This window comes from Podarcis gaigeae (genome assembly GCF_964106915.1).
Source record: "Podarcis gaigeae genome assembly, chromosome: 13".
Taxonomy (NCBI): Eukaryota; Metazoa; Chordata; class Lepidosauria; order Squamata; family Lacertidae; genus Podarcis; species Podarcis gaigeae.
In genome coordinates this window covers 5,363,651-5,390,914 of record NC_139689.1, presented here as the reverse complement: position 1 = coordinate 5,390,914, position 27,264 = coordinate 5,363,651, and the positions used below count along the sequence as shown (strand labels likewise).

Below are 27,264 nucleotides of genomic sequence, written 5' to 3'. Positions count from 1 at the left end.
AAGTAAGTAGAAAAATAAGAAGACTATCCTCTGTAAAGTAGTAGACGTGGCGACGCAGATCTTGCTGCGACAGCAGAGTTGGCAGCGAAATCCTTCGAAGTAGAAGGAGGCCCAGTTCCAGTTTCAGGCTGGATTAGTGCTGCAGCCTAACAGGCAGCTGACCTGGCAACATTGGGCATTATCCTGGCAACCCATCAGCCTGTGGAAATATGTTCCAGCGGCAGCTGGTATCGCATACTATGAACCCAGCCAATCCGATTACACAGCATGGTATGCTTGCTTTTGAAAGCCTGCGAGAATCTCTCATGTCAAGATTGCAGAGCCAAAGATAATCATTCCAGGTGAGGAGTCCTCTGGTGTTGTCATAATTTGTCACCCATTAGGTTTTTTTTTTAATCTTTCCTGGAGATAAAAGTAAGCCGGCTTTGCCTGCAGCCCCCGGCCTGAACCCAAGATCTCCCAGCATCTGATAAAGCTCCTGCGAAGTGAAATATCCCACCCACCTGCATGAACCTGCACCTGTCCCAGGTGAGTGTGCGTGGGAGTCAGGAGGGGCCGACTCCTGTTCACTCCCAAATTCTCTTCCAAGCGTCAGGCAGTGGGGGAACTGGCTGGGCTTCTCCTTTGAACAGCCAGACTCTGGGCGGGAAGCAGGAGGAGGGAGGGGGAAAATAAAAACCTCGCTGGCTTTCGTCAAGGTTTCTGGAAAAGTCCCGCAGCTGCAGCGTCCATGGCTAGTACCTACAAAATCCGGGTTGCCACAGGCAACTACCTGTGTGCAGGGACCATGGATTCGATCTCCATCACTTTGGTGGGGTCTCAAGGGGAGAGCCCCAAAACCCAGCTGGATAAATGCGGCAAAGACTTTTCGCCTGGAGAGGTGAGTGCTTTGGGTTTTCGGAATCCTGCCTAGCTCAGCATTGTCTACACTGATTTCAGCAGGATTTCAGCCCTAATTTTTCATTTCATTTCAGTTTTAATTCATGTACAGCCTTTCTATGTTACTATACACAAGGCAGTTCACAGCAACAAAATATACAGCGAAGAACACACACCTTATAATCATCTGATCCAATACAAAAAGTCATAACGAAATGTAACTTTAAAATGGAACGACTTATATCAAATAAAGTAATATGTAATAACCTATTAGGGACGCGGGTGGCGCTGTGGGTTAAACCACAGAGCCTAGGACTTGCCGATCAGAAGGTCGGCGGTTCAAATCCCCACCACAGGGTGAGCTCCCGTTGCTCGGTCCCTGCTCCTGCCAACCTAGCAGTTCGAAAGCACAAAGTAGATAAATAGGTACCACTCCAGCGGGAAGGTAAACGGCGTTTCCGTGCGCTGCTCTGGTTCTCCAGAAGCGGCTTAGTCATGCTGGCCACATGATCTGGAAGCTGTATGCCGGCTCCCTTGGCAAATAAAATGAGATGAGTGCCGCAACCCCAGAGTCGGCCATGACTGGACCTAATGGTCAAGGGTCCCTTTACCTTTACCTAATAACCTATTAGAATACAATAGTGCACGATAAAATTAACTCTCAAAACATCAAACAGAAACTTAGCAATGACAATAAACAATGATCAATACAAAGGACTGAAAGGCACAATGCATAAAATACCACGGTGCATGCAAAACTATGTAAAAGGATCAGATTAAGAAACAAAGGCAACATCCAAAATGATTATTTTTTTGAAAAAAAATCTATGAATTCCACTGCTCCTTTCCCAGCTGCTTCTGCTCTTCTGATAGCCTAGCGATGGGCTAAACCTTCGTGTAGATGCAGGTGATGGGGTGAGCAGGTGGAGAGATAAAGTCAGAACTGATTTATTGTGTACAGAACACTTTTGGGTTGGGTTAACTCTCAGGCTTACTGCCGGAATCCTTTAAGAAAGTCCTGTGTCCTTTTGCCGGAGGGGAAGGCGGTTGCGAAAACACCACCTTCTTTGCGTTTCACAGCCTCTCCCGGTCGCCATGATGCCTTAAACAATGGGTAGGCAAACTAAGGCCTGGGGGCCGGATCCGGCCCAGTCGCCTTCTGAATCCGGCTTGCAGACGGTCCGGGAATCAGCATGTTTATCCATGAGTAGAACGTGTCCTTTTATTTAAAATGCATCTCTGGGTTATTTGTGGGGCCTGCCTGGTGTTTCTACATGAGTAGAATGTGTCCTTTTACAGTGGTGCCCCGCAAGACGAACGCCTCGCAAGACGGAAAACCCGCTAGACGAAAGGGTTTTCCGTTTTGGAGGCGCTTCGCAAAACGAATTTCCCTATGGGCTTGCTTCGCAAGACGAAAATGTCTTGCGAGTTCCTGCGGGGTTTTTTTCCTCCCCCCCCCTTTTTCTAAGCCGCTAAGCCGCTTATCAGCTGATCCAATAAGCCAATAAGCCGCTAAAAGCCGCTAAACCACTAATAGCGCTAATCCTCTAATCCGTCAATGGATTAAATGGATGAAAAAACCGCTAGACGAAGAGAATCGCGGAACGGATTATTTTCGTCTTGCGTGGCACCACTGTATTTAAAATGCATCTCTGGGTTATTTGTGGGGCCTGCCTGGTGTTTTTACATGAGCAGAATGTGTCCTTTTATTTAAAATGCATCGCTGGGTTATTTGTGGGGAATAGGAATTCATTCATTTCCCCCCCTCCAAAATATAGTCCGGCCCCCCACAAGGTCTGAAGGACAGTGGACCGGCCCCCTGCTGAAGACGTTTGCTGACCCCTGCCTTAAACTCTCCCCTTCTGCCTCTCAGGTGGGTGAATATGTGGTCCAAAGCGAACAGGACTTGGGCCCCATCCTGCTGGTCCGGCTGCACAAGGAGAAGTACAGCATCTTCCCTCATACAAACTGGAACTGCAGCTATGTTGAAGTGGCCGCCCCCCAGGGAGAGACATATCGCTTTCCCTGCTACCAGTGGCTTCTGGGGTACCAGACCCTCGAGCTCAGAGAAGGGGCAGGTGAGAGACCTTGTCCGGCTTTCTGGTATTTCCACAGAGGGGAAGGAGTGACACCTTTCTGGCTTGGCGTATCACACCCAAGACTTCCTCCCTACTCGATTAGCATTCCTCGTGGCCAACAGCTCCGTGCTGCCACAGCCACCCACTCCATGAAGGACATATACAGTGGTACCTCGGGTTACAGACACTTCAGGTTACAGACTCCGCTAACCCAGAAATAGTGCTTCAGGTTAAGAACTTTGCTTCAGGATGAGAACAGAAATCGTGCTCCGGCGGCACGGCGGCAGCAGGAGGCCCCATTAGCTAAAGTGGTGCTTCAGGTTAGGAACAGTTTCAGGTTAAGAACGGACCTCCGTATTTTTCGCTCCATAAGACGCACTAAAATGTAAGGGGAAATGTGAATGCAGGGGGGGAGGCAGGGAGGAAAAGCCCCCGTGGCTCTTGCGGGCTTTCCCCCCGAAGGGAGAAGGGACTGACGCAGCCAGTGCACTCCTGTGGGCTTTTCTACGAGGTGGGGAAATTCCCCCACCTCCCGCAAAAGCAGGGAGAAGATCTGGGAGTAGCTGCTCCCTGAGGTGGGGGGAGAGGAATAATATTTTCCCCTTGATTTCCCCCTCTGAAAACTAGGTGCGCCTTATGGAGTGAAAAATATCGTAAGTACTTAACCCAAGGTACCACTGTATATATTTCATTGTAATTATGATTATTATTGACTTGCTCTTTAGCCAAAAAGGCTCCAGGTGCGGCTTACGAGGTCTGTGGCAAGGTAGTATCTGCCCTGAGGCTGACAGTCTGAAAGTCATGACACAAAAGGAGAAAACGATGGGGAGGGAAGAGGAAGGGAAGCAAGCTCAGGCTTGAGTTCTGGAAGCGGCAGTCCTTATTAGAATTAGATCTCTGGTTCTACAAAGACAGGGCTGTGGCCTCAAAGCTGGCCCTGGGTTCAGAGGGATGGAGCCAGGTTGCCAGAGAAAGCCCCGTCCTGCGATCTTTCCTCTCCCCCAAAACTCTCTTTCCATCCTGCCCGCCTCTCTTCCCTCCAGCCAAAACCGTTTGCATGGACAAGGAGAACCAGCTGCTCTTACAACATCGGAGGGATGAGCTGCGAGCGAAGCGACAGGCCTACAGGTGAGCAGATTCTGTGGCTAGCTCACCTGAACAGGCCGGGAGTCGGCTGCCGGAACGAGGCAATCTGTCAACATTGGGTTCTCCCCAGACAGCACCATATTGTACAATTTAAAGCACATTTCATACATGGTGTCAGGGAACTGACATCGGAGCCAGAAGTGGAGGCAGGGCTCCCAAGCGATGCCGCAGAAGGGCCAAGCAGGGAGAGAGGGAACTCATCGGCTGGGGAAGGAAATCAGCGTAACACCAGGGATAGAGGGGGGCGGATGGGGGAATCGGAGAGGGGGCTCCAGGACTCTTCGCCGGAGACCAGCGGGGAGAGCACAGGTCCTCCGCTACCCACACCCACCCTGCGCAGAAGACTTCAGCGCAGGGAAAGTAGGCGTAGACTTGGCGTCAAAGAACTTCTTTGCTGGAAGAAGTTCAAGAAACGCCCACTGACGGATTCTGCTAGCGACTGAACAGCCACGAAGTGAAGAGCTGTCCAGCCAGGAAAGGTTTAACCAGGCCACCTAGCCAGGAGTGGCGGCAACTTACGCACGAGCAACCCCATATAACCGTTACACATGGCTTCCCCCAAAGAGCGCATGCAGAATTTACCGTATTTTTCGCTCTATAGGACGCACCCGACCATAGGACACACCTTGTTTTAGAGGGGGAGAACAAGAAAGAAAAAATCTCCCCCTCTCTGCTCAGGGCCCCTTCAGCGAAGTGGCAGGAGAAACGGAGCCCCTTCCATTTCTCCTCCCACTTGGCTGAAGGTGCGCTGCGCAGCTCTCCCTCTCTGCTGAAGCCAGGAGAGTCTTGCTCTCCCGGCTTCAGCAAAAGGAACCCGAAGCCTTCGGAGCGCAGTGTGAGCTCCTGCTGCACTCCGGAGGCTTCAGGCGGCTATCCCTGAAGCCTGGAGAGCGAGAGGGGTTGGTGCGCACCGACCCCTCTCGCTCTCCAGGCTTCAGCGAAAGCAAGGCAAAGCCTCCGGAGTGCGGAAGAAGTGCTCCTTCTGTGCTTTGGAGGCTTCGCATTGCTATCGCTGAAGCCAAGGAGCCTGCATTCGTTCCAGTGGATGCACACGCATTTCTCCTTAATTTTTGGAGGGGGAAAAGTGGGTCCTATAGAGCGAAAAATACGGTAGGTTCCCGAGAATCTCAGCAACTTCCTAGTCCTCATGGTTGGCATAATATGCTTGGAAGTGTGAAATCTCAGGAGCCGAATAAGATTTCAGGGCGCTCCCTGAACCATACATTTAAAGCACTTCCTGCAAAGGAAACTGGGAGCTGTCCTTCGGCAAGGGTGCTGGGAATTGTAGCTCAGTGAGGGGGAACTACAGTTCCCAGGGTTCTTTGGGAGAAGTCGTGTGCGTTGAATGTACGGTGTGGCTCTCCCCAGAGTTTCTCACTTTTCCCTTCCACATTTCCAAATCACTTTGAGGGGCTTTTTCTATGTCCCTGTGAGTAAAATGAGCTGCATTTTACTGCAAAATTCCCTACACTCGTTTTTTTAAAGCTTTTGAGTAACGCACACATTTCTGCAAGCAATTTTCATCAAATATTTGTATTTTTGCTGACGTTAATTTTTATGGAGTTTCCCCCCATTTATGGATTTTTGCAAACATTTATGTTTATTTGTTGGGGCAGATATAAAGAATATCAACCGGGCTGGCCCCAATGCCTAGATGTTGACTGCGTAGACAATTTGCATCCAAACGATCAGTATTCCTGCCGCCGATACAGTGCCTTCCGGGTGCAAATGGTGGCTTCGTAAGTATCTGTTGGGCCATGGGCGGCAGAGGCGGGAGCTGGAGGAGGGATGAGAGTTCCCCAGGATCTGAACTTGTGCAAAAATTCTGGTTCAACCGTTTTGCTCATAGCAAATTTCTCACCCTGACCTGGCCACTGTGATCCATGCAACGGTCACCTCCAGACTGGATTATTGTAACTCGCTCTACGTGGGGCTGCCCTTGAGACTGACCCAGAAACTCCGGCGGGTGCAGAATGCCGCGGCGAGACTCCATACGGGGTCCTCGCTGCGAGATCACATTCACCCGGTGCTTTACCAGCTGCACTGCCTCCCGGTGGAGTACAGGATCAGGTTTAAGGTGCTGGTTTTAACCTTCAAAGCCCTATACGGCCTAGGACCCTCGTACCTACGGGACCGCCTCTCCTGGTATGCCCCGCGGAGGACCTTAAGGTCCACAAATGACAACATTTTGGAGGTCCCAGGTCGCAAGGTGGTTAGACTGGTCTCCACCAGGGCCGGGGCCTTTTCAGTACTGGCCCCGACTTGGTGGAACGCTCTGTCACAAGAGACTAGGGCCCTGCGGGACTTGACATCTTTCCGCAGGGCCTGCAAGACAGAGCTGTTCCACCAGGTCTTTGGCCAGGGCACAGCCTGACCCCCTCCTTTGGCAATCCTCACAGAACTCTAGCCCAATGGTTGCCATTAATCTGATTTGAATTAATTATATAATGAAATGATTTTAGAATGTTTTATCATTTTACTGTTGTCGGCTGGGGAGGGCGGGATATAAATATATTTATTATTATTATTATTATTATTATTATTATTATTGATTTTAAATGTACCGACAAGGGAACAACCGTGAATTGGCAAGAATGTACCTGTGTGTGGAATAAGCGGTGGAAGTATAAAATTCCCAGCCTTTTGGCCATTAAGGCTTATAGAGCAGACAGGAACTCAACAGGTGAAGTTCCTCGCTATCATGCTTATCTATGCTGTGGGAAATATCTATGCTGTAGCTGTTTTATTTCTGCCAGTCATTTGGGGGGGGGGCAGAAGCAAAGGGAGCTTTCGAGACCCAGTTTCCCGCACTCTTCAATACGTTTTATTTTCCTTTCTGAATGCCAGAGAAGTTGAGTTGAAACTGAAGGGCTTGCTGGATTGTAAGAATTCTTGGCGGAAGCTGGATGATGTACGAAGGGTTTTTTGGTTTTATCGATCCCCTGTTTCAGGTCAGTATCTTCATCCAGACCACATTCATCCTATAAATTATTATTATTATTATTATCATCATCATTATCATTATCATCATTATCATCATCATCATTATTATTATTATTATCATTATTATCATTTCTATACCACACTTCATCCAAAGATCACAGGGTGGATTACAGTATAAAAACAAAACAAAAAACATACCATGACAACAAACAAAACCAATAAACTCACCCCAAAGGCCTTGTTCTTGTTGAGTCGTTTAGTCGTGTCCGACTCTTCGTGGCCCCCTGGACCAGAGCACGCCAGGCCCTCCTGTCTTCCACTGCCTCCCGCAGTTTGGTCAAACTCATGCTGGTAGCTTCGAGAAGCACTGTCCCACCATCTCGTCCTCTGCCTTCCCCTTCTCCTTGTGCCCTCCATCTTTCCCAACATCAGGGTCTTTTCCAGGGAGTCTTCTCTTCTCATGAGGTGGCCAAATATTAGAGCCTCAGCTTCAGGATCTGTCCTTCCAGTGAGCACTCAGGGCTGATTTCCTTCCGAATGGAGAGGTTTGATCTTCTTGCAGTCCATGGGACTCTCCAGAGTCTCCTCCAGCACCAGAATTCAAAAGCATCCATTCTTTGGTGATCAGCCTTCTTTATGGTCCAGCTTTCACTTCCGTACATCACTACTGGGATAACCATAGCTTTGACTATACGGACCTTTGTTGGCAAGGTGATGTCTCTGCTTTTTAAGATGCTGTCCAGGTTTGTCATTGCTTTTCTCCCAAGAAGCAGGCGTCTTTTAATTTCATGGCTGCTGTCACCTTCTGCAGTGATCATGGAGCCCAAGAAAGTAAAACCTCTCACTGCCTCCATTTCTTCCCCTTCTATTTTCCAGGAGGTGATGCGACCAGTGGCCATGATCTTAGTTTTTTTGATGTTGAGCTTCAGACCATATTTGTGCTCTCCTCTTTCACCCTCAATAAAAGGTTCTTTAATTCCTCCTCACTTTCTGCCATCAAGGTTGTGTCATCTGCTTATCTGAGAGTTTAATTAGCCAAAGGCCTGGGAGAAGAGGAATCTTTTTGCCTGGCGCCGAAAGTGATGTAGTGAAGGCACCAGGTGAGCCTCTCTAGGGAGAGAGGATTCCACAAATGGGGAGCCAACGTAGAAAAGGCCCTTCCTTTTATTGCCACCATCCGGACCTCATACGAAGGAGGCCCACGAAGAAGGGCCTCAGGTGATCACTGGTTCCAGGGCAGTTCATCTGGAGAGAGGCAGTCCTTGAGCCGTTTAAGGCTTTATAGGCCAAAACCAGCACTTTCAGTTGAGAACGGGGAACTACCGTATTTTTCGCTCTATAACACGCACCAGACCATAACACACACATAGTTTTTAGAAGAGGAAAACAAGAAAAAAAATATTCTAAACGAAACAGTGGATGTATGATTTTTGTGGTTCATGCTATGGCCACAGACATGTGACCTGACAGTGAGTTTGGAGTAGTCCAATGCAAAAATCCTGAGGATCCATGTGGATCCATGCTTTGTAACCATGTTTTGCGCCATTGCGGCCCCATGAAACAGTGGGTGCGTGATTTTTTTGGTGCAAGATGTAGCCAGGGACAGGCTATGTGATCTGATGGTGAATTTGGGGTGACCCAGTGCAAAAATCCTGAGGATCCATGTGGATCTGTGCTTTGTAACCACATTTTAAGTGGGGAAGGAAGGAAAAGCACTCAAGGGACAAGGAGCACGCATGGGGTGTGTGGAGAAGGATGCTGCTAATAATGCCATTTAGCGAGCTGAGTGGGGAGGAGAGAGGGACAGAGAGCCTGCTTGCTTTAAAGGAGCCAACTGGACAGGAGCCGCTTACACTCGTGTAAGCAGCTCCTCTCCTCTCCTCTCCCGCTTTGCTCCTTTAAAGCAAGCAGGCTCTCTGTCCCTCTCTCCTCCCCACTCAGCGGCTCTTCTCCCGCTTTGCTGTTTCAAAGCGAGCCACGGAGGAGGGAAGGAAGGGGATCCATGGATCCTCTGCTCACAACTGCAACAGATCCCCCCCGCCACCCGTAGGCATTCCCTCCATAACACGCACAGACATTTCCCCTTACTTTCTAGGAGGAAAAAAGTGAGTGTTATGGTGCAAAAAATACGGTAATTGGCAGCCAGTGCAATTGCGCCAGGATTTATGTTATCTGCTCAAACCATCTTGGCCCGGCGAGGAACCTGACTGCCGAATTCTGCACCGGCTGAAGTTTCCGAACCATCTTCAGAGGCAGCCCAGCATATAACGGGTTGTAATCATCTAACCCCAAAGAATTCTGGGAGCTGTAGTTTGTTAAAGATGCTGAAAGTTGTCAATAGACCCCTGTTCCCCCCCTCAGAGGGGTAAAATCCCCAAAGTTCCCTTTGAAAAGGGATTGATAGTTAAACCACTCCGGAAATGGCATGGCTACGACCCTAAAATCTCATTCAGCTCCTGAGACTTCACAGTTCCAGCATCTTTTCCCAGCCATAAAGACGGCAAGTTCCTCTGGCTGAGATTCCCAGGAGCCTAAATTCTGTACCTGCTACCACTGTCTAACTCTAAGCCTTTTTCTGTGGCCACGCAGAATCCTGCCAAACATGCAGACCTATTAGACCCACTCGGTCTCGGTCCAGTATACCTGAAGGAGCATCTCCACCTCCATCGTTCTGCCCGGACACTGAGGTCCGGCGCCAAGGGCCTTCTGGCAGTTCCCTCGCTGCAAGAAGCCAAGTTACAGGGAACCAGGCAGAGGGCCTTCTCAGTGGTGGCACCCTCCCAATGGAACACCCTCCCACCAGATGTCAAAGAGAAAAATAACTACCAAACTTTTAGAAGACATCTAAAGGCAGCCCTGTTTAGGGAAGCTTTTAATGTTTAATAGGTTATTGTATTTTAGTGTTTTGTTGGAAGCCGCCCAAAGTGGCTGGGGGGACCCAGCCAGATGGGTGGGGTATAAATAATAGATGATGATGATGATGATGATTACTTTATGGATGGGAGGAACTGAGGACTGAAGGACTTTTGCGGTTCGTCCCTTCTGCCCCCACCTCTGAATAAAGGCCTCCTCTAGCACACCCACCAAAGGAAATCTGCCCTCTCTGATACCTTACCATGTGCATCTCTGTGTCCCCAGAATACGTCAGCATGCACTGGGATGAAGATGCTTTCTTTGGGTACCAGTATCTCAACGGAGTGAATCCCGTCGTCATCCGACGCTGCACCGAGATCCCCGCCAATTTCCCCGTCACACATGAGATGGTTGCCAAATCCTTGGAGAAGCACACCAGCCTGGAGGAGGAGCTGAAGGTAAGAAGACAGGACAGGCCCCCACACCTTCTGAACACAGCCTCACAAAGTCCTCAGCTGCCATCAGGGATGCCCTTCGCTCCATCCTCTCGCTTTGTTACTTTTTCATGAATTGTTGAGCCCACTTTGCTGCTCGTTCTCTTTCGCAATTTTGATGCTCTTTCGTAAGATTCTGTAATTGTCATTGAAAGCTTTGGTTGTTTGCGTTGTCTCCAATAATTTCACATAGTTTTGCTACAGACTTGGGATATATGAGTCAATGGAAAGAAGATACAATTTATATTATTAGACAGGCAGCTAGATAGATGCCACTTTTCTTTTCTTTTCAAAATAATTTTTATTCATTTTCCGATACGATAATCTTTATTGTCATTGTCCCATACAGAACAACCAAATTGAAAAATCTACATCAGACATTCAAAAACCAACAGGCCTGCTATCCCAGCTATCCCAGCCTGGTTAACCCCCTAAAAACTCTGATACCCCATAATTAAATACAGTATACTCCCACAGAGACTACCTTACGCTACGTTTAAAACCAAAATTGCATTTGGGTAGAAACTGTTTCTCAGGCGGCTAGTCCTAGTCTTTATAACCCTGTACCTTCTTCCAGAAGGCAGAAGCTGAAAGAGATCATTTCCGGGGTGCCTGCTATCCTGCGCTATCTCTGCAGCTTTCTTATGGCACCTGGAAGCATAGATTTGATCCAAGGTGGGAAGAGTGCGCCCAATTATTCTCTCTGCAGTCTTTACAACCCTGGACAGCATTGTTTTTTGCCTGACCGTGCAGCTCCCAAACCACACACACAGACCGTAAGTTAATACACTCTCAACAGTACAATTTGAACATATATAATTACATCATTATTTCCACTTGACCTCTTTGGCTCTTTTGAGCCTATCAACCTCCTCCCCTCCCACCTCTTGGCTTTCAAAGTAAACCTTCATATCACAGCATTTTATATATTTGCGGGCCCACGCACTAACCCTGTCCTTGGGTCCCCTACCCCCCCACCACAAATGATGAGACCTGACAACAAGCTATGGGTTCGAATTGGCCACAACTTTATTGAATTCAGATGTAGGCAACCTGGAAATGGCCTTAGAAGGTATTCCTCTCAACCCCACGGGGGGGCTGAGGATGTGGAGGAAGAAAGTGAGGGGACCACAACTGTGAACTTACACAGCACACCCACGCACAACACCGCATTGTGAGTTTGGCCTACGTGCTGCCTCTCTAGGGCCAGGGACTCCCACAAACACCCTTTAACGCAGCCTTTCTCAACCTGTGGGTCCCCAGATGTTGTTGAACTACAACTCCCATCACCCCTAGCTAGCAAGGCCAGAGCTCAGGGATGATGGGAGTTGTAGTCCAACAGCATCTGGGGACCCACAGGTTGAGAACCGCTGCTTTAACGGGACCTGCAAAAACGCCGCGGCCACCCCCTTTCACTTGAAGATAGACTAAAGGATACCACCCCCTTTCACTTGAAGATAGACTAAAGGATACCTAACATGAGTCTTGGCCGGGGAGCAGCCCCTAAACGTACCCCCAGGCCACACCCCCACTGGCAGCCCATTGGCCCACCAGGTGAGGGGGCCAAGCCCGCAGTTACCTGGTGAGTGACACCTGGCCAGGTGGCACTGCTCGGGGCCGCAGACTCCGCCCACCTGTTGGGAAGGGGTGAGCGGGAATTTCCAGTTCTAATAAGACAACACAAAATACCTCCAAGTTTAAATAAATATAGAAACAAATATATTTTAGATGTCCTCCTTATGTTGAGATTCGTAGAGACACCATTGATCCTTTGCTGAAGAGGCTCACTGATCTTTCAGACAAGTCTAAACTGAATTCTCTCCTCTTAGGCAAAGATCATAAGACGACCTGGCTGGTAGCCAGATTCTGCGCCCAGATTTGTAGGCATATATCATCCTCTAGAATAAAATAGCTTACTAGGGAAATGCTGAAGTTGTCCTTTGGGGCGCCTCAGGGTCAATTTCTTATGGTAGCCCAAATCTCAGTTGTACAGGTGTATGTATATATCTCAATTTTAACTCATGAGCTATTGCTGCAGTCTGTTCCGATTGTATATTTTATCTTTTATGAACGCTGTTTTTCTTGTGTTGTATTATGTGAGCTGGTCTTTGACCGTAATAAATTATCTCTCTATCTCAATATAGAAAGGTAAACAATTTCTCATCACAAATCTTCAGATAACCCTACTAGTGTTGTTAATTGTTTACAATGATCTTTCAAATATCGTATAAATTTGCTCCAGTCCTTTTGGAATACTTGTTCAAGCTGCTTTCAGATTTTCCCCGTCAGCTTTGCCAGTTCCTCAAAGTCCATCGTTTTCATCTTCCACTCTTCTTTCGTGGTGTTTCTTGTTTCCATTTTGGGGCTAAAAGTGTTCTTGCCGCTGTTGTTTCATACATGAACAGTCTTTTATCTTTTCTTGGTACCTCTTCACCTACTATACCCAGTAAAAAGGCTTCTGTTTTTTTAAAACAAAAGTGGTTTTGAACATTTACTTTAACTCATTATATATCGTTTCCCAGAAAGCCTTTACTAGACAGATGCCATTTTTCATTTTGGAGGCATATTATTCTCCTACCTCACCCCTCTGTCCTATTAATGGCAGGCTTTGACTTACAGAGGGGACGCGGGTGGCGCTGTGGGTTAAACCACAGGGCCTAGGGCTTGCCGATCAGAAGGTCGGCAGTTCGAATCCCCGCAACAGGGTGAGCTCCCGTTGCTCGGTCCCTGCTCCTGCCAACCTGGCAGTTTGAAAGCACATCAATTGCAAGTAGATAAATAGGTACCACTCCGGGGGGGAAGGTAAACGGCGTTTCCGTGCGCTGCTCTAGTTTGCCAGAAGCGGCTTAGTCATGCAGGCCACATGACCCGGAAGCTGTACGCCGGCTCCCTTGGCCATTAAAGCGAGATGAGCGCCACAGCCCCAGAGTTGGCCACGACTGGACCTAATGGTCAGGGGTCCCTTTACCTTTACCTTTACCTTTACCTTGACTTACAGAAGGGCACCATCTTCCTCATCGACTGCCAGATTCTGGAAGGCGTTCCGGCCGCCAAACTGAACGGTTCCCTCCAGCATATCTCGGCTCCTCTCTGCCTCCTGCACTCGACTCCCCTAGGGGAGATGATCCCCATTGCCATCCAGGTAACGCCCGTCTCCCTCTGGGGTGGCAAATTCCACCAAGCCCCCCACCCCGGAGCTGGAGGGATTAATTCTCTTCCTCACCCTCTTTCTCCCCCCCCCCACCCTCTTATACCACAACGCTCAGGCACTTCTGTTATTTCAGTTCCCACGAAACAACCCAGAGCAACTGATAATAAAATCATAGATTTTTCAGCAGGGGGCCAGTCCACTGTCCCTCAGACCTTGTGGGGGGCCGGACTGTATTCTGGAAAAAAAAATATATGATGAATTCCTATGCCCCACAAATAACCCAGAGATGCATTTTAAATAAAAGGACACATTCTACTAATGGAAAAACACACTGATTCCGGGACCGTCCGGGGGCCAGATTTAGAAGGTGATTGGGCTGGATCCGGCCCCCAGGCCTTAGTTTGCCTACCCATGGTTTAGAGCAGTGGTGTCCAAACTTTTTTTCAAAGAGGGCCGGATTTGATGAAGTGAAGGGCCATGAGTTGTTGAACTTTTTTTAGGGTTGAAGTCGTTGAAGGTTTTTTGGGGATTTTTACCCCTGGACATAAACTGCCATAGGGGCCAGATTAAACTGATTAGGCCCCCGAAATGGACTTTGGACATGCCTGGTTTAGAGGATAAAGATTCCTGGCTTTGTGCTGTTGCCTCAAGGACGGGGGCCTGGTGGATGAATAGTTTTGTACAACTCAGAAGTGCAAACTTATTCCTACGGAAGCCTGACTGCAAAAAAAAATGGGTTTACTCCGTGTTGACCTGCGACACCATTTTCACTTCCCTCCCAAGCATAGCTGTCAACTTTTCCCTTTTCTTGTGAGGAATCCTATTTGGAATAAGGGGATTTCCCTTAAAAAAAAGGAAATGTTGACAGCTATGCTCCCAAGGGACTAGTAACTTGCTCTCGAAAAACAACGACGGCCTCAACAATGTTTTCCTGTTTCCAGCTCACCCAGCAACCCGGACCAGAGAGCCCCGTCTTCTTGCCCACCGATTCAGAGTGGGACTGGGCGCTGGCAAAGCTCTGGGTGCGAAACAGCACTTTCCACATCCACGAGGTGCTCACCCACCTGCTGTACACCCACCTGGTGGTGGAAGTCTTCCTGCTGGCCACCCTGCGGCAACTGCCCATGTGCCACCCGGTGCACAAGGTAGGTTTGGGTTGCAGGGAGGGCCGGCCCTGCCGTTGGGCAGCGTGAGGTGGCTGCCTCAAGCGGCCACATTCTGGGAGGCGGTGGTGCCCCTCAGCTCTTCCTCCTGAGCTCCCTGACCCTCTCCTTGGAGAAGAGAGCTGTGTATCACAGCTCTAGGTAAAGGGACCAGAAATATACTCGGAGTCGAGTGTGGATTTCATGCTCTTTATTCAGCTCATAGTAGTGAGGAGGAATGGAAGTTCCCCCAGAATGTCTGCTTTATATATATTATTTACACAATGGGGCCCACGTGATTGGCTAATTCTGGGATTCACCTGTAGGCCAATCAGGTTGCGGATTCACTTCCACCTGGAGCTGGATTGGGTGGCTCCTGTGGACCAATCAGACTGCTGCATTCTGAATCCTATTGTTTTAGGACCAATCAGACTGCTGCCTTTTGGATCCTATTCAACTCAGTACATAACATAGTTCATGGTCCCTTTGCGGGCAAGACAGGACAACATAACAAGACCCCTGACCAGTCGCAGACGACTCTGGGGTTGCGGCGCTCATCTTGCTTTACTGGCCAAAGTAGCCGGCGTTTGTCCACTTCCGCAGACAGTTTTTCTGGGTCATGTTGCCAGCAGGACTAAGCCGCTTCTGGCGAAACCAGAGCAGCGCACGGAAATGCCGTTGACCTTCCCGCCAGAGCGGTACCTATTTATCTACTTGCACTTTGACGTGCTTTTGAACTGCTAGGTTGGCAGGAGCAGGGACTGAGCAACGGGAGCTCACTCCGTCACGGGGATTTGAACCGCCGACCTTCCCATCGGCAAGCCCTAGGCTCTGTGGTTTAGACCACAGCGCCACCCGCGTCCTCCTAGTCACACCGCTAGTCCTCCTCATTTGTGGCTACCCTGTTGACATCCCTCAGGGGCATTGCAGTGCCCCCTTGCAAGTACTGAAGCTGGATTAGTTGCTACATTTTCTGGAATGGGTACATGACATTTTGTCCTTTGAAATTTACGCCTCTCTGAATTTTTTTCATGGCAGTTGTTTTCCAGTCATGCACAGCAAAAATGCACATAACAGGGCAAAGTGTGCATATGAATGCATATAATAGTGAAAAGAAGGTACAAAATTGGATTATTATTATTATTATTGTAATAAATGAAAATCTGCCCTTATTCCCTTATGGGGGACACAAGAGCCCTTATAGAGTCCTTTGTAGGTTCTCCATCGGCCGGAGAAAATAACAGAGGCCAACCAGAGAATATTGAGAAGCAAAGCAGCTAGTAAGCCTGATCTTTATTGAACTGTTGCAACAGGGTGCCCCCTTCACAGGCAGGAGAAAAAAGAGGATCCCAAACAAAGGTGTGCCCGCCCTTATAAAGACATTTGAAATTGCCCACCCTGGAGTCCAAGACCACCCCCAGATACATCATCCCTACATCACAGAAAGGGCAGTCTACAGCAGAAATCTGAGTGCGTTGTTTACCTCCTGTCTGGCAGGTTACCTGTTAATGCTTACTTGATTGGATACCCTGGGGAGCCTGGCCAGTCTTTTGTAATGATAAATACTTAGTTCCTGAGCCAGGTCACAGGCTCACCCTATTCATACACAGACATACCCTTAAGACAGGATTTGTGAAGGAAAAGACAATGGGGAGGCTTTTCCACTTTGACCTTGCAGAGAAATCATTTGGTCAGTTTGAGAATCAAAATGGTTTCGGGGCTGTTTTCCTGTGCTGCTTCAGACATGTGGTTTATATATTTATGTACGTGGTTGCTTGGTACATTTATGAACATTTATTATATATATAAGACCTTAATTTTTTTATTTCATTATTATTAGGGAATTGGCTTTGCAACAAATGTGTCTGTTAAGTCCAACAGCATGCAAAGACACATATGTTGGGAGAAATTCACTCTAAACCTCCTTCATGGGATGTTTTTAAACAAAGGGAGGGGTGGTCATCTGCCACAGATTTTTTAACTGCGTTGTAGGGGGTTGGACCTGTGACCCTTTGGGGTCCCTTAAAGGTAAAGGTAAAGGGGCCCCTGATCATTAGGTCCAGTCGTGGCCGACTCTGGGGTTGCGGCGCTCATCTCGCTTTATTGGCCGGGGGAGCCGGCGTACAGCTTCCGGGTCATGTGGCCAGCAGGACTAAGCCGCTTCTGGCGAACCAGAGCAGCGCACGGAAACGCCGTTTACCTTCCCGCTGGAGCGGTACCTATTGATCTACTTGCGCTTTGACGTGCTTTTGAACTGCTAGGTGGGCAGGAGCTGGGACAGAGCAACGGGAGCTCACCCCATAGCGGGGATTCGAACCGCCGACCTTCTGATCGACGAGTCCTAGGCTCTGTGGTTTAACCCACAGCACCACCCGCATTGGGGTCCCTTACGATTCTGCAATTCTATGAAAATATTTGTGGAGGGAGGACATACCCAGAGTTGGCCTGAGCAAGGTTTGGGGAAGGGGATGATCTCACCTCTCCCTTGGGCTCCCCCCACCCTCTGTGACCTCCTTTCTCTGACCTTGTTTTATCTCTCTCACCTGCAGCTGTTAATCCCACACTTCAGATATACGCTCCATATCAACGTCCTGGGCAGGGGGAATCTCTTTGCTCCAGGCGGCCTCATGGACCTGGTAAGCGCGGATTTGCTTAACCCTTAGTAGTCTGATCCTGGGGGCAGTTGCCCATGATTAAGATTTTGCCCCACATATGGGAAATAAACTGTTAATAATAATAATAATAATAAATTATTTATACCCCACCCATCTGGCTGGGTTTCCCCAGCCACTCTGGGCGGCTTCCAACAGAATATTAAAAACACGATAAAACATCAAACATTAAAAACTTCCCTAAACAGTGCTGCCTTCAGATGTCTTCTAAAAGTCAGGTAGTTGTTTATTTCCTTGACATCTGGTGGGAGGGAGTTCCACAGGGCGGGTGCCACCACCGAGAAGGCCCTCTGCCTGGTTCCCTGTAACCTCACTTCTTGCAGGGAGGGAACCACCAGAAGGCCCTCAGAGCTGGACCTCCGTGTCCAGACTGAACGATGGGGGTGGAATATGCACAGCTTGCAGACATATAGAACATATAGAATGAGAGAACAAGAACATATGTTTAGAGAAGATTGGAAAGCGTTTATTGAATATATATTGGAAATAACTGTACAGCCAAAAATGCTGGCTGCATTGAGATAAATTCAGCTGTGTAAATAAGTTTTGATGGATGGAATACTGAATGGTATAGTTTTTGTAAAATATGCAGGGGTTTTTTTATATGTAACATGAACCATGGAAAGAGGAGAAGGGAAGTCATTAATAATAATAATAATAATAATAATAATAATAATAATAATAATAATAATTTATTTATACCCTGCCCATCTGGCTGGGCCTCCCCAGCCACTCTGGGCGGCTTCCATAGAAAGCAAAAATACAGTATCACACATTAAAAACTTCCCTGAACAGGGCTGCCTTAAGATATCTTCTGAATGTCAGGTAGTTGTTTATCGCTTTGACATCTGCTGGATTTTTGCAGATAAAATCACTCAGATTCGGGAAGATATCTTAAGGATGTAAGAAAGAGTACTTTAAACTGTAAAACAGAAAATTTAATAAAAAATTATATACAAAAAAAGAAGAAATAATCATAATAGCAGCAGCAGCAGCAGCAGCAGCAGCAGCAACAACAACAACAACAACAACAACAACAACAACAACAACAACAACAACAACAACAACAACAACAACAACAACAACAACAACAACATGAATACAGGTGCTTTCCTGTTTCTGAGCTCAACAGCTTACCTGCTTCACATACCATCCAACTTTTTCAGACCCCAAACTGGGACATGTGTCTTCTGGGATGCTCTCCCAGGAGATTTTCCCGACCCATACCTCTCTGCCCCTCCCAGGTGCTTTTTCAGCGCAAGAGCACCCAAAATGGCTGCCGTGATCTCTCATAAAAAAACGAGATGTCCCTTTTTCCCAGGGCACTTGGCAGCTTTGCATCTGCTCCACTGTGTTTCAAGCTCCTGAAAAAGGGCCTTTTCTCTCTCCCAGGCCACGGCCACGGGCTTCCACGGTCTGTCACACCTGCTGGCTAAAGGTCTTTCAAAGCTGACATATTCCACCCTCTGCCTCCCCGACGACCTCCGAGAGAGGGGGCTGGAGTCGCTCCCCGGCTACTACTACAAGGAGGACGGCATGAAGCTCTGGGAAGCCATCGAGAGGTGCGATCCTGGCTCTGGGAGGGCGGAGAGGGACAAAGCGGAAAGCGAGAGCAAGCCTTCCTGCAGGGGACGCTGGGAGGGCTGCAAAGGCAGACCTCCAGCCCATCTCTTCAAATCCTGGAATTCCTAGACTTGGGAAGGAACAAGATTTAAACTACAGTGGTACCTCGGGTTACAGACGCTTCAGGTTACAGGCGCTTCAGATTACAGACTCCACTAACCAATGGCGTAGCGTGGGTTGTCAGCACCCGGGGCAAGGCAAGTAATTTGCACCCCCTAACCCGTGGATTTGCGCCCCTTAACCCTAACCCTAACCCCCAGATGTTGCGCCCGGTGCGGCTGGCCCCCCCTGCACCCCCCACGCTACGCCACTGCCGCTAACCCAAAAATAGTACCTCGGGTTAAGAAATTTGCTTCAGGATGAGAACAGAAATCGTGCTCCGGCGGCACAGCAGTAGTGGGAGGCCCCATTAGCTAAAGTGGTGCTTCAGGTTAAGAACAGTTTCATGTTAAGTACGGCTCTCCGGAACGAATTAAGTACATAACCAGAGGTGCCACTGTATTGCTAAGTAGTTCACGTCATTTGCAAGCATAATCTCACAGGGGAAGAAGCCATCATTACGGACACGCTTAGGTCAAGAGAGTCTCTCTGGCGCCTTCGTCGGTAAGATAGTTCAACCATCTGATATATCAGTCTGTGAGACTAGATGAGGCCAATGGAGGCCCATCTACTGCGGCATTCTCTTTTTGCAGTGACCAATAATAATAATAATAATAATAATTTTATTTATACCCTGCCACTCTGGGCGGCTCCCAACAGAATATTTAAAAAAAACGATAAAACATCAAACATTAAAAACTTCCCTGAACAGGGCTGCCTTTTAGATGTCTTCTAAATGTCAGAGAGTTGTGTATTTCCTTGACACCTGGTGTGAGGGCATTCCACAGGGTGGGAGCCACTACTGAGAAGGCCCTCTGCCTGGTTCCCTGTAACTTGGTTTCTCGCAGGGAGGGAACCGCCAGAAGGCCCTCGGCGCTGGACCTCAGTGTCCGGGCAGAACGATGGGGGTGGAGACTCTCCTTCAGGTATATTGGGCCTTTGAAGCCGTTTAGGGTTTCAAGGTCAGCACCAGCACTTTGAATTGTGCTTGGAAACGTACTGGGAGCCAATGTAGGTCTTTCGGGACCGGTGTTATGTGGTCTTGGCGGCCGCTCCCAATCACCAGTCTGGCTGCCGCCTTCTAGTCTAGCATACCACAGTCATTCTTTGCCAGCTGGGGACTGATGGGAGTTGTAATCCCACACCTCCGGAGGCCAACAGATTAGGCACGAGAAAAACCATTTTCTCCTCCTGTGTCCTCACCGGCCACTGCCACTGACTCTTTCCCTTCTCCTCTCATTGCTGCAGCTTTGTGAAGGGCATTGTCCATCTCTACTACAAAAGTGACGGTTCTGTCAAGGAGGATCCTGAACTCCAGGCCTGGGTGGCTGAGATTTTCGACAAGTGCTTTTTCCATCGAGAGTCCTCTGGTAAGATCTGCTTCCCGCACCCTCTTCATCGCAAGCTACAAAAATGGCCGCCGGACCCTGAATCGCCTCATGCTGCGACCACCTCTCGGGGAGGTTGTGGGGGTCAGTTGAGCGGGGCGGCATCTTGACCCCGATTTTGCTCTCCTTCCAGGCTTCCCTGAACATCTAGAAACCATTGCCCAGCTCACCAAATACCTCACCATGGTAATATTTACCTGCTCCATCCGCCATGCCAGCGTCAACAACGGCCAGGTTGGGGTCTTCATCTTTCTCTTGCTCTTTAACTCTGTGGAATGCAAATGATTGCATAGAGAGGGAGAGGAGAGGGAGAATCGTGTGTATGTGTGAGGGGTGGGTCAGAACAGCATTCCTTATCCTCATGGAAGGGGACGCGGGTGGCACTGCGGTCTAAACCACTGAGCCTCTTGGGCTTGCCGATCGGAAGGTCGGTGGTTCGAATCCCCGCAATGGGGTGAGCTCCCGTTGCTCTGTCCCGGCTCCTGCCAACCTAGCAATTTGAAAGCATACCAGTGCAAGTAGATAAATAGGTACCACTTTGGCGGGAAGGTAAATGGCATTTCCGTGCGCTGCTCTGGTTCGCCAGAAGCGGCTTAGTCCTGCTGGCCACATGACCCAGAAAGCTGTCTGCGGACAAACACCGGCTCCCTCGGCCTGAAAGCAAGATGAGCGCCGCAACCCCATAGTTGCCTTTGACTGGACATAACCGTCCAGGGGTCCTTTACCTTTACCTATCCACATGCCCCCCAGATGTCATTGGACTCCAGTTTCTACCAACCACAACCACCACAGCCAATGGCCAGGGGAAACAGGAGTGGTCTCCAGCAACACCTGGAGGGCACCAGGTTGGGGAGGAGTGGTGTAGACAATTCTGAGCCAGGTGGGCCAAGGGACGACATCCGTAGAAGGCAGCTTTCAATGCTTGTCCCCCAGTCTCACCCAATGGAGAATCTCCTTCCTTCCTCCAAAGTCCGATCCCAGCGAACATCCTGTGGATCTAACAGGTAACCCATCTCCCCTGGTGGAGGCGGAGGAAGGGTGCCAGGGGTGCCAGGTATCTTTTGACCACCCAGAGCCCTCTAACCTCCAACTCTTCTTCTCCAGTTTGATTTTGGCGCCTGGATGCCCAACTACCCCTCCTCCATGAGGAAGGCACCCCCGAAAATCAAGGGCAGGGCGACATTCGAGAGCTTCCTGGAGACTTTGCCGGACGTCAGCACTACCTGTAACACTTTGCTGCTCCTTTGGCTGCTTAGCAAGGGACAGGCGGATAGGGTACGAGGAAGATGGAAGGGACCTTGATGGAGAGTGTTTATTGGGTTGTTATTTTGATTATATATGTTGTGGTTTTATGTTTTGATTTTGTTCGGTGAACTGCCCTGAGACCTCCGGCTATACGGCGGTATATAAATTCAATACAGTGGTACCTCGGGTTACATACGCTTCAGGTTACATACGCTTCAGGTTACAGACTCTGCTAACCCAGAAATAGTACTTCAGGTTAAGAACTTTGCTTCAGGGTGAGAACAGAAATCGTGCTCCAGCGGCGCTGCAGCAGCAGGAGGCCCCATTAGCTAAAGTGGTGCTTCAGGTTAAGAACAGTTTCAGGTTAAGAACGGACCTCCGGAACGAATTACGTACTTAACCCGAGGTACCACTGTAAATCAATCATCATCATCATCAGGGGTCAGCAGACTTTTTCAGCAGGGGGCCGGTCCACTATCCCTCAGACCTTGTGGGGGGCCAGACTATATTTTTTGGGGGGGGAATGAACGAATTCCTATGCCCCACAAATGACCTAGAGATTCATTTTAAATAAAAGGGCACCTTCTACTCATGTAAAAACACACTGATTCCTGGACCGTCTGCGGGCCGGATTGAGAAGGCGATTGGGCCGGATCTGGCCCCCGGGCCTTAGTTTGCCTACCCATGATCATCATCATCATGGACCCTTAGAATTGTAGAGTTGGAAGGGAAACCAAGGATCATCTAGACCAACCCGCCCGCAATGTGGGTATCTCAGCTAAAGCATCCATGACAAGTGGCCATCTCCTCCTTATCCGGGACACAGCACAGCCAGAGCAAGAAAAGGTGTGTGCTGTATTCTGCTACAAAGCAACCAAAGGGCCAACCTGAATGGGACAGTGTCGAGTAGTGGTTAGTGTTGGACTAACTCGGCGATGAGGCTCCCTTGGTGAAGTTGGGCTAGTCATTCTCTGTCGGCCTGGCCTACCTTGCAAAGTTGTTGTTAGGGTAAAAGTGTGTTGAGGAGAAACCATGTATGCAGCTGCCATGAGCCCCTTGGAGGAAAAAGGGGGGGTGAAGGGTGGGATTCAATTAGGTTTCACTCACTGAAATAAATGCACACAGTTAATTCGTTTCAGCGAATCTGCTCTGAGGAAAACTTAGTTCAATCCCACCCTAAATGTAATAATATTAGGAATATCGGGGGTATTAGATTCAGTTCACATTTATAGGCAAAATTATCTAATTCACACTTTTTGGGGGGGTGGGGAACACAAATCGAAATGCAGCCATCCATTGGAAGTTGTAATTCCCTGAATTCTGCAATGCGATTCTTTAGCCAAGCAAGATGTTTACAAAAATACAACATAATCATTTGAAAAATTGTATATGAGGCAACATTTCAGACAAAGAGGTCATATTAGGAGAAATCCGCACCGAAATGCTGATTAATTTTCACGAGGAATTGCTTTTTATTTTTTTATTTTGATACTTTCGCAAATTCATTGACATGTGAATAACTGAATTTTAGAATGGCAAAATGAGAAACTGAGAAAAACCAAAGCCGACAGATTCGCCCATCACTAAGTAATATAATCTGAAATTCATTTTATTTATTTAACAAATCTTACATGCGGTTTACTAGAACAAAACACCTCTAAGCAATTTATTGTTTTCCTACAAAGTGGTTCAATTAATTGTTACGGCTCTGAATTTTATTGCGTTATTATCTTCCTTAGTGGGTCATGGGCTATTACCATCAAAAAGTTATTCCCAATGTTGAGTCAGAATCTCCTTTTTGTGACTTTAATCCATTGGTTTAAAGTCTGGAGCAAGACAAAAAAAGCTTGCTCCATCTTCTGTGGAACATACCTTTAGCTATTTAAAGATGGCTATAATTGTCACATCTCAGATTCCTAAACATCCCCAACTCCTTCCACCATTCAAACTTGTTCGCCCTCCTCTGCACACCTTCCAGCTTCTCAATATCCTTTTTTAAACTGTGATGCCCAGAACTGGACACAGTATTCCAGGTGAGATCTGACCAAGGCAGAATAGAGTGGGACTATTACTTCCTTTGTCCTGGACACTAGACTTCTGCTGATGCAGCCTAGAATAGCATTAGCCTTTGTTGCTGCTGCATCACGCTGCCAACTTGTGTTAAGCTTGCGGTCTATTAAGGCCCCTAGTTCCTTTTCACATGGTCTATGCTTTTTTACAGGGTGGGGGGTAGAGGGCACTGGGGACGAGTTTATGTGGGATGTAATCCACTGGGAGCAGTCAAGTACAACATTCCTTGTTTTCCTAGAGTGGACATGCAAGGGAATGTTTGGTCCAGCCAGTTGAAACTTCCTGTTCCTCCTGGCCCGGAGCATCCTTCCTTGCGCATGGGACTAGTGGGTGGGCATGGCCTTTCTAGACCTGGTAAAAGGACGAGGCATGTTGCCACTCTCCCTCTTTCCCATCTTCTTTTCATCCCATGAACTTCCTGGAACGAACTGCTGGCTGCCAGCCAAGCAGTCCCTCAGGTCATCTCCCTTATGGGGTAAACCTGTTAGTATAAGTTTGTAACTTTAAGCCTTAAGCCTGTCTTCAGGGATCACACTGTGCTCTGCCTGATCGTGAGTAAACTTTCTTCTTATTGCTTATGAATAAGAATATGGCGTCTTTATTCTTTTAGGAGGGATTCAAGGGGCTGTTGTTGTTGAGTCGTTTAGTCATGTCTGACTCTTCGTGCCCCCCTGGACCAGAGCACACCAAGCTCTCCTGTCTTCCACTGTCTCCCACAGTTTGGTCAAACTCATGTTGGCCACTTCGAGAACACTGTCCCACCATCTCGTCCTCTGTCGTCCCCTTCTCCTTGTGCCCTCCATCTTTCCCAACATCAGGGTCTTTTCCAGGGAGTCTTCTCTTCTCATGAGGTGGCCAAAGCCTTGGAGCCTCAGCTTCAGGATCTGTCCTTCCAGTGAGCACTCAGGGCTGATTTCCTTCAGAATGGATCAGTTTGATCTTCTTGCAGTCCATGGGACTCTCAAGAGTCTCCTCCAGCACCAGAATTCAAAAGCAGCCATTCTTCGACCATCAGCCTTCTTTATGGTCCAGCTCTCACTTCCACACATCACTACTGGGAAAACCAGAGCTTTAACTATACAGATCTTTGTCAGCAAGGTGATATCTCTGCTTTTTAAGATACTGTCTTGTCTTACCAAGCAAATATTAGAACACATTTCAATCTGGACAAGCCAGATTGAATTGCGTATTGTCTTAAGAAATTCACACTAGTTTGCAACTAGCTTTCTGCTGTGTAAAGGGGACTGCACTTTGCTGTGTAAAGGAACTTGCTAATGCAAGTTAGGATGTTAATAAACAATATATCCTCTCCTGCCACCCTGAACATTCCCACAGTTTCTAGCACCAAGGGGGCAGTGGCTGGGAAACACCTTTTCTAGAACCTCACCCTCGTTTCTTGTCTCCCTCCAGAGACCGCTGGGGTGCTATCCTGATGAACATTTCACAGAAGAGCGGCCGAAGGAGGTAATCGCAGCTTTCCAGAACCGCCTGGCCCAGATCTCCATGGAAATTGAGGAGCGGAACCGGAGACTGCCTCTTCCGTACCACTATCTCAACCCTCCGGAAGTAGAAAACAGCACGTCCATCTGAGCACAGCTGTCTCCCAGCCTGCTCTGCAAAGAGGCGCCTTGAAGACTACGGATCCTAAAAGGCAGAAACCCAAGGATAGCAGCAACGGTGCCCTATGGACCTGCCACACCCCATAGCGTTGAAACGTTGAACCTCCAAATTGGGGCTTTGAGGCCTGATGTTTGCAAGGGTGACCAGATCAGGCAGGAGAGTGGAGTTGTCCATCTTTTCCAGCTCTATTTTGTACGGCATTCACTACTGTTGCTCCTGAAATTGCTCACCTGCTCCTCCAACACCCCCCAAAAAATATATTGGAGAAACTGCAGAACATCACATGGCGATGGTCCATTCGAAATGCACCTTGGCCTCCTTTCTGCCGGACCCCTAGGAAATCTCAGGCCTCCAAGGCTAGATTTGGGACAGGTAGACAAAGTTGCATCTTAACCTAGTCGAACTGTGGAAGTCATTCCCACGGGAGGCAGTGATGGCTGTCAACTTGGGCAGCTTTGGAAAAGGAGCACACAGGATAAGGCTGTAAACGTCTGCGAAGCCTCAATGGCTAGCTTCTCCCTCCACTGTAGGAGGCGACGTGTCTCTGAAAACCAGTCGCTGGGGCTCATCTGTGGGGAGACCACTGCTGCTGATCTCAAATGCTGCTTGTGGACTTGCCCCTGGGATATCTATGTTAGGATATAGTTCCGTTCCACCTTAAAAGGAACAGGCATGACTGTTGTGTGTCTCATGCCTGTTTACATTCCAGCACAGCTTGCTGGGAACTTCCGTTGTATATTGCTTTTGCTATGCTGCTGTTTGCTTGGACACGAAGGGAAGCAGACATGTTTTTCCTTTGTTCCTGATGCTGAATAAACGCTTGTAAATAACGCTTACACATGTCTCTGTACGCCACTTCCGTTGTGAGAAGTTATTCACTCGGCTGATAAGAGCGTGCTCAGCTTCTGAAGGCTTCTGAGGCTTGAGTCGCTGATTGATGCTGTTCTGAGAACCGGAGTTTGCCCGGCTGCTGGCCGGTGGCTGGAGCCAGCTGGGGGCCTGCCAAATGCCCCCCCCCCCGTCTCCCCGGACGCATCCCAACAATCTGCTTGGCTGCTGTGAGAACACGATGGTGGACCTAGATATGTCTTTCATCTGACTGATCATGTGCTCTTCCTTCCTTACTAAGTTTCGCTAGTTGCAAAAACGACCGGTTTTCCAATTTGTGCACCAGTTGCTCTTATTGTGATGGCCTGGGAATCGGATTCAGAGGCTGAACCTGAGGAATCCCAGCCTGCACAGGAGTCCCTGCCTCCAGAACCATCTGAGCCGGGGCTGAGGCTTGAACCTGAAGGGCCCTCACCTGTGCTGGATCCTCAGGAGCAGACACAAGCTGAATCCGCTCTGGCTCCTGAGATGATGGAGGACCCATTGCCTGCAGGTGCTCCACTCTCAGCCCTGTCAGGGGAAGCTGAGGTTGCCTCTGGGTCCGGTAACCTTCCAGCTTCTCCTGAGCTGCAGAGGCTCAGGACAGAGAGGCGGAGGGAACTAAGTTCCCGCAGGAGGAGTGCTTGCCTCCAGGCCAGGAGAGGCAAGTCACCTGTGGACCGGGGCTGCCCTATGCCTCAGGGCAGATAAAAGCCAGCCAGCCCAGTCCCAGGTTGTGGGAGCAACATTGCTGGTAGCCTCTTCCTGCCTGCACCCTGTCCTGCTCTTCTGCCAGAGTTCCTAACCATGCCCAACTCCTTGCCTTGGACCCTGCTTCAGCTTTGGACCGGACACAGACCACGCCGCACGGTACCCCCCCCCCAGGACCAGCACACTTATCTTTGGACGCTTTCCCTCTGTATTTCTAGGGAGTGACTAATAAACATGTCCCTTTCGAGCTTGCCTAACCATTACAGAATCATAGAATTGGAAG

The 27,264-nt window shown here is 48.8% G+C and overlaps 1 protein-coding gene across 2 annotated transcripts; it reads left to right on the top strand.

The window, feature by feature from the left end:
* Nucleotides 1–308: 308 nt before the first annotated feature.
* On the top strand, nt 309–26,239 carry LOC310828826 (arachidonate 12-lipoxygenase, 12R-type-like). 2 transcript variants are annotated; one of them, XM_083706737.1, is made up of 14 exons: nt 309–528; nt 2,753–2,957; nt 4,001–4,085; nt 5,720–5,842; nt 6,951–7,054; nt 10,185–10,357; nt 13,392–13,535; nt 14,486–14,689; nt 17,236–17,322; nt 18,751–18,920; nt 20,329–20,450; nt 20,602–20,702; nt 21,573–21,743; nt 25,194–26,239. In XM_083706737.1, the coding sequence occupies exons 1-14, from the start codon at nt 508–510 to the stop codon at nt 25,371–25,373; spliced, it is 1,890 nt and encodes a 629-aa protein (XP_083562863.1). In that variant the 5' UTR covers nt 309–507; the 3' UTR covers nt 25,374–26,239. The 2 variants fall into 2 exon arrangements, with proteins under 2 accessions (XP_083562863.1, XP_083562862.1); XM_083706736.1 differs by lacking the exon at nt 309–528 and adding an exon at nt 626–880.
* The last annotated feature ends 1,025 nt before the right edge of the window (nt 26,240–27,264 follow it).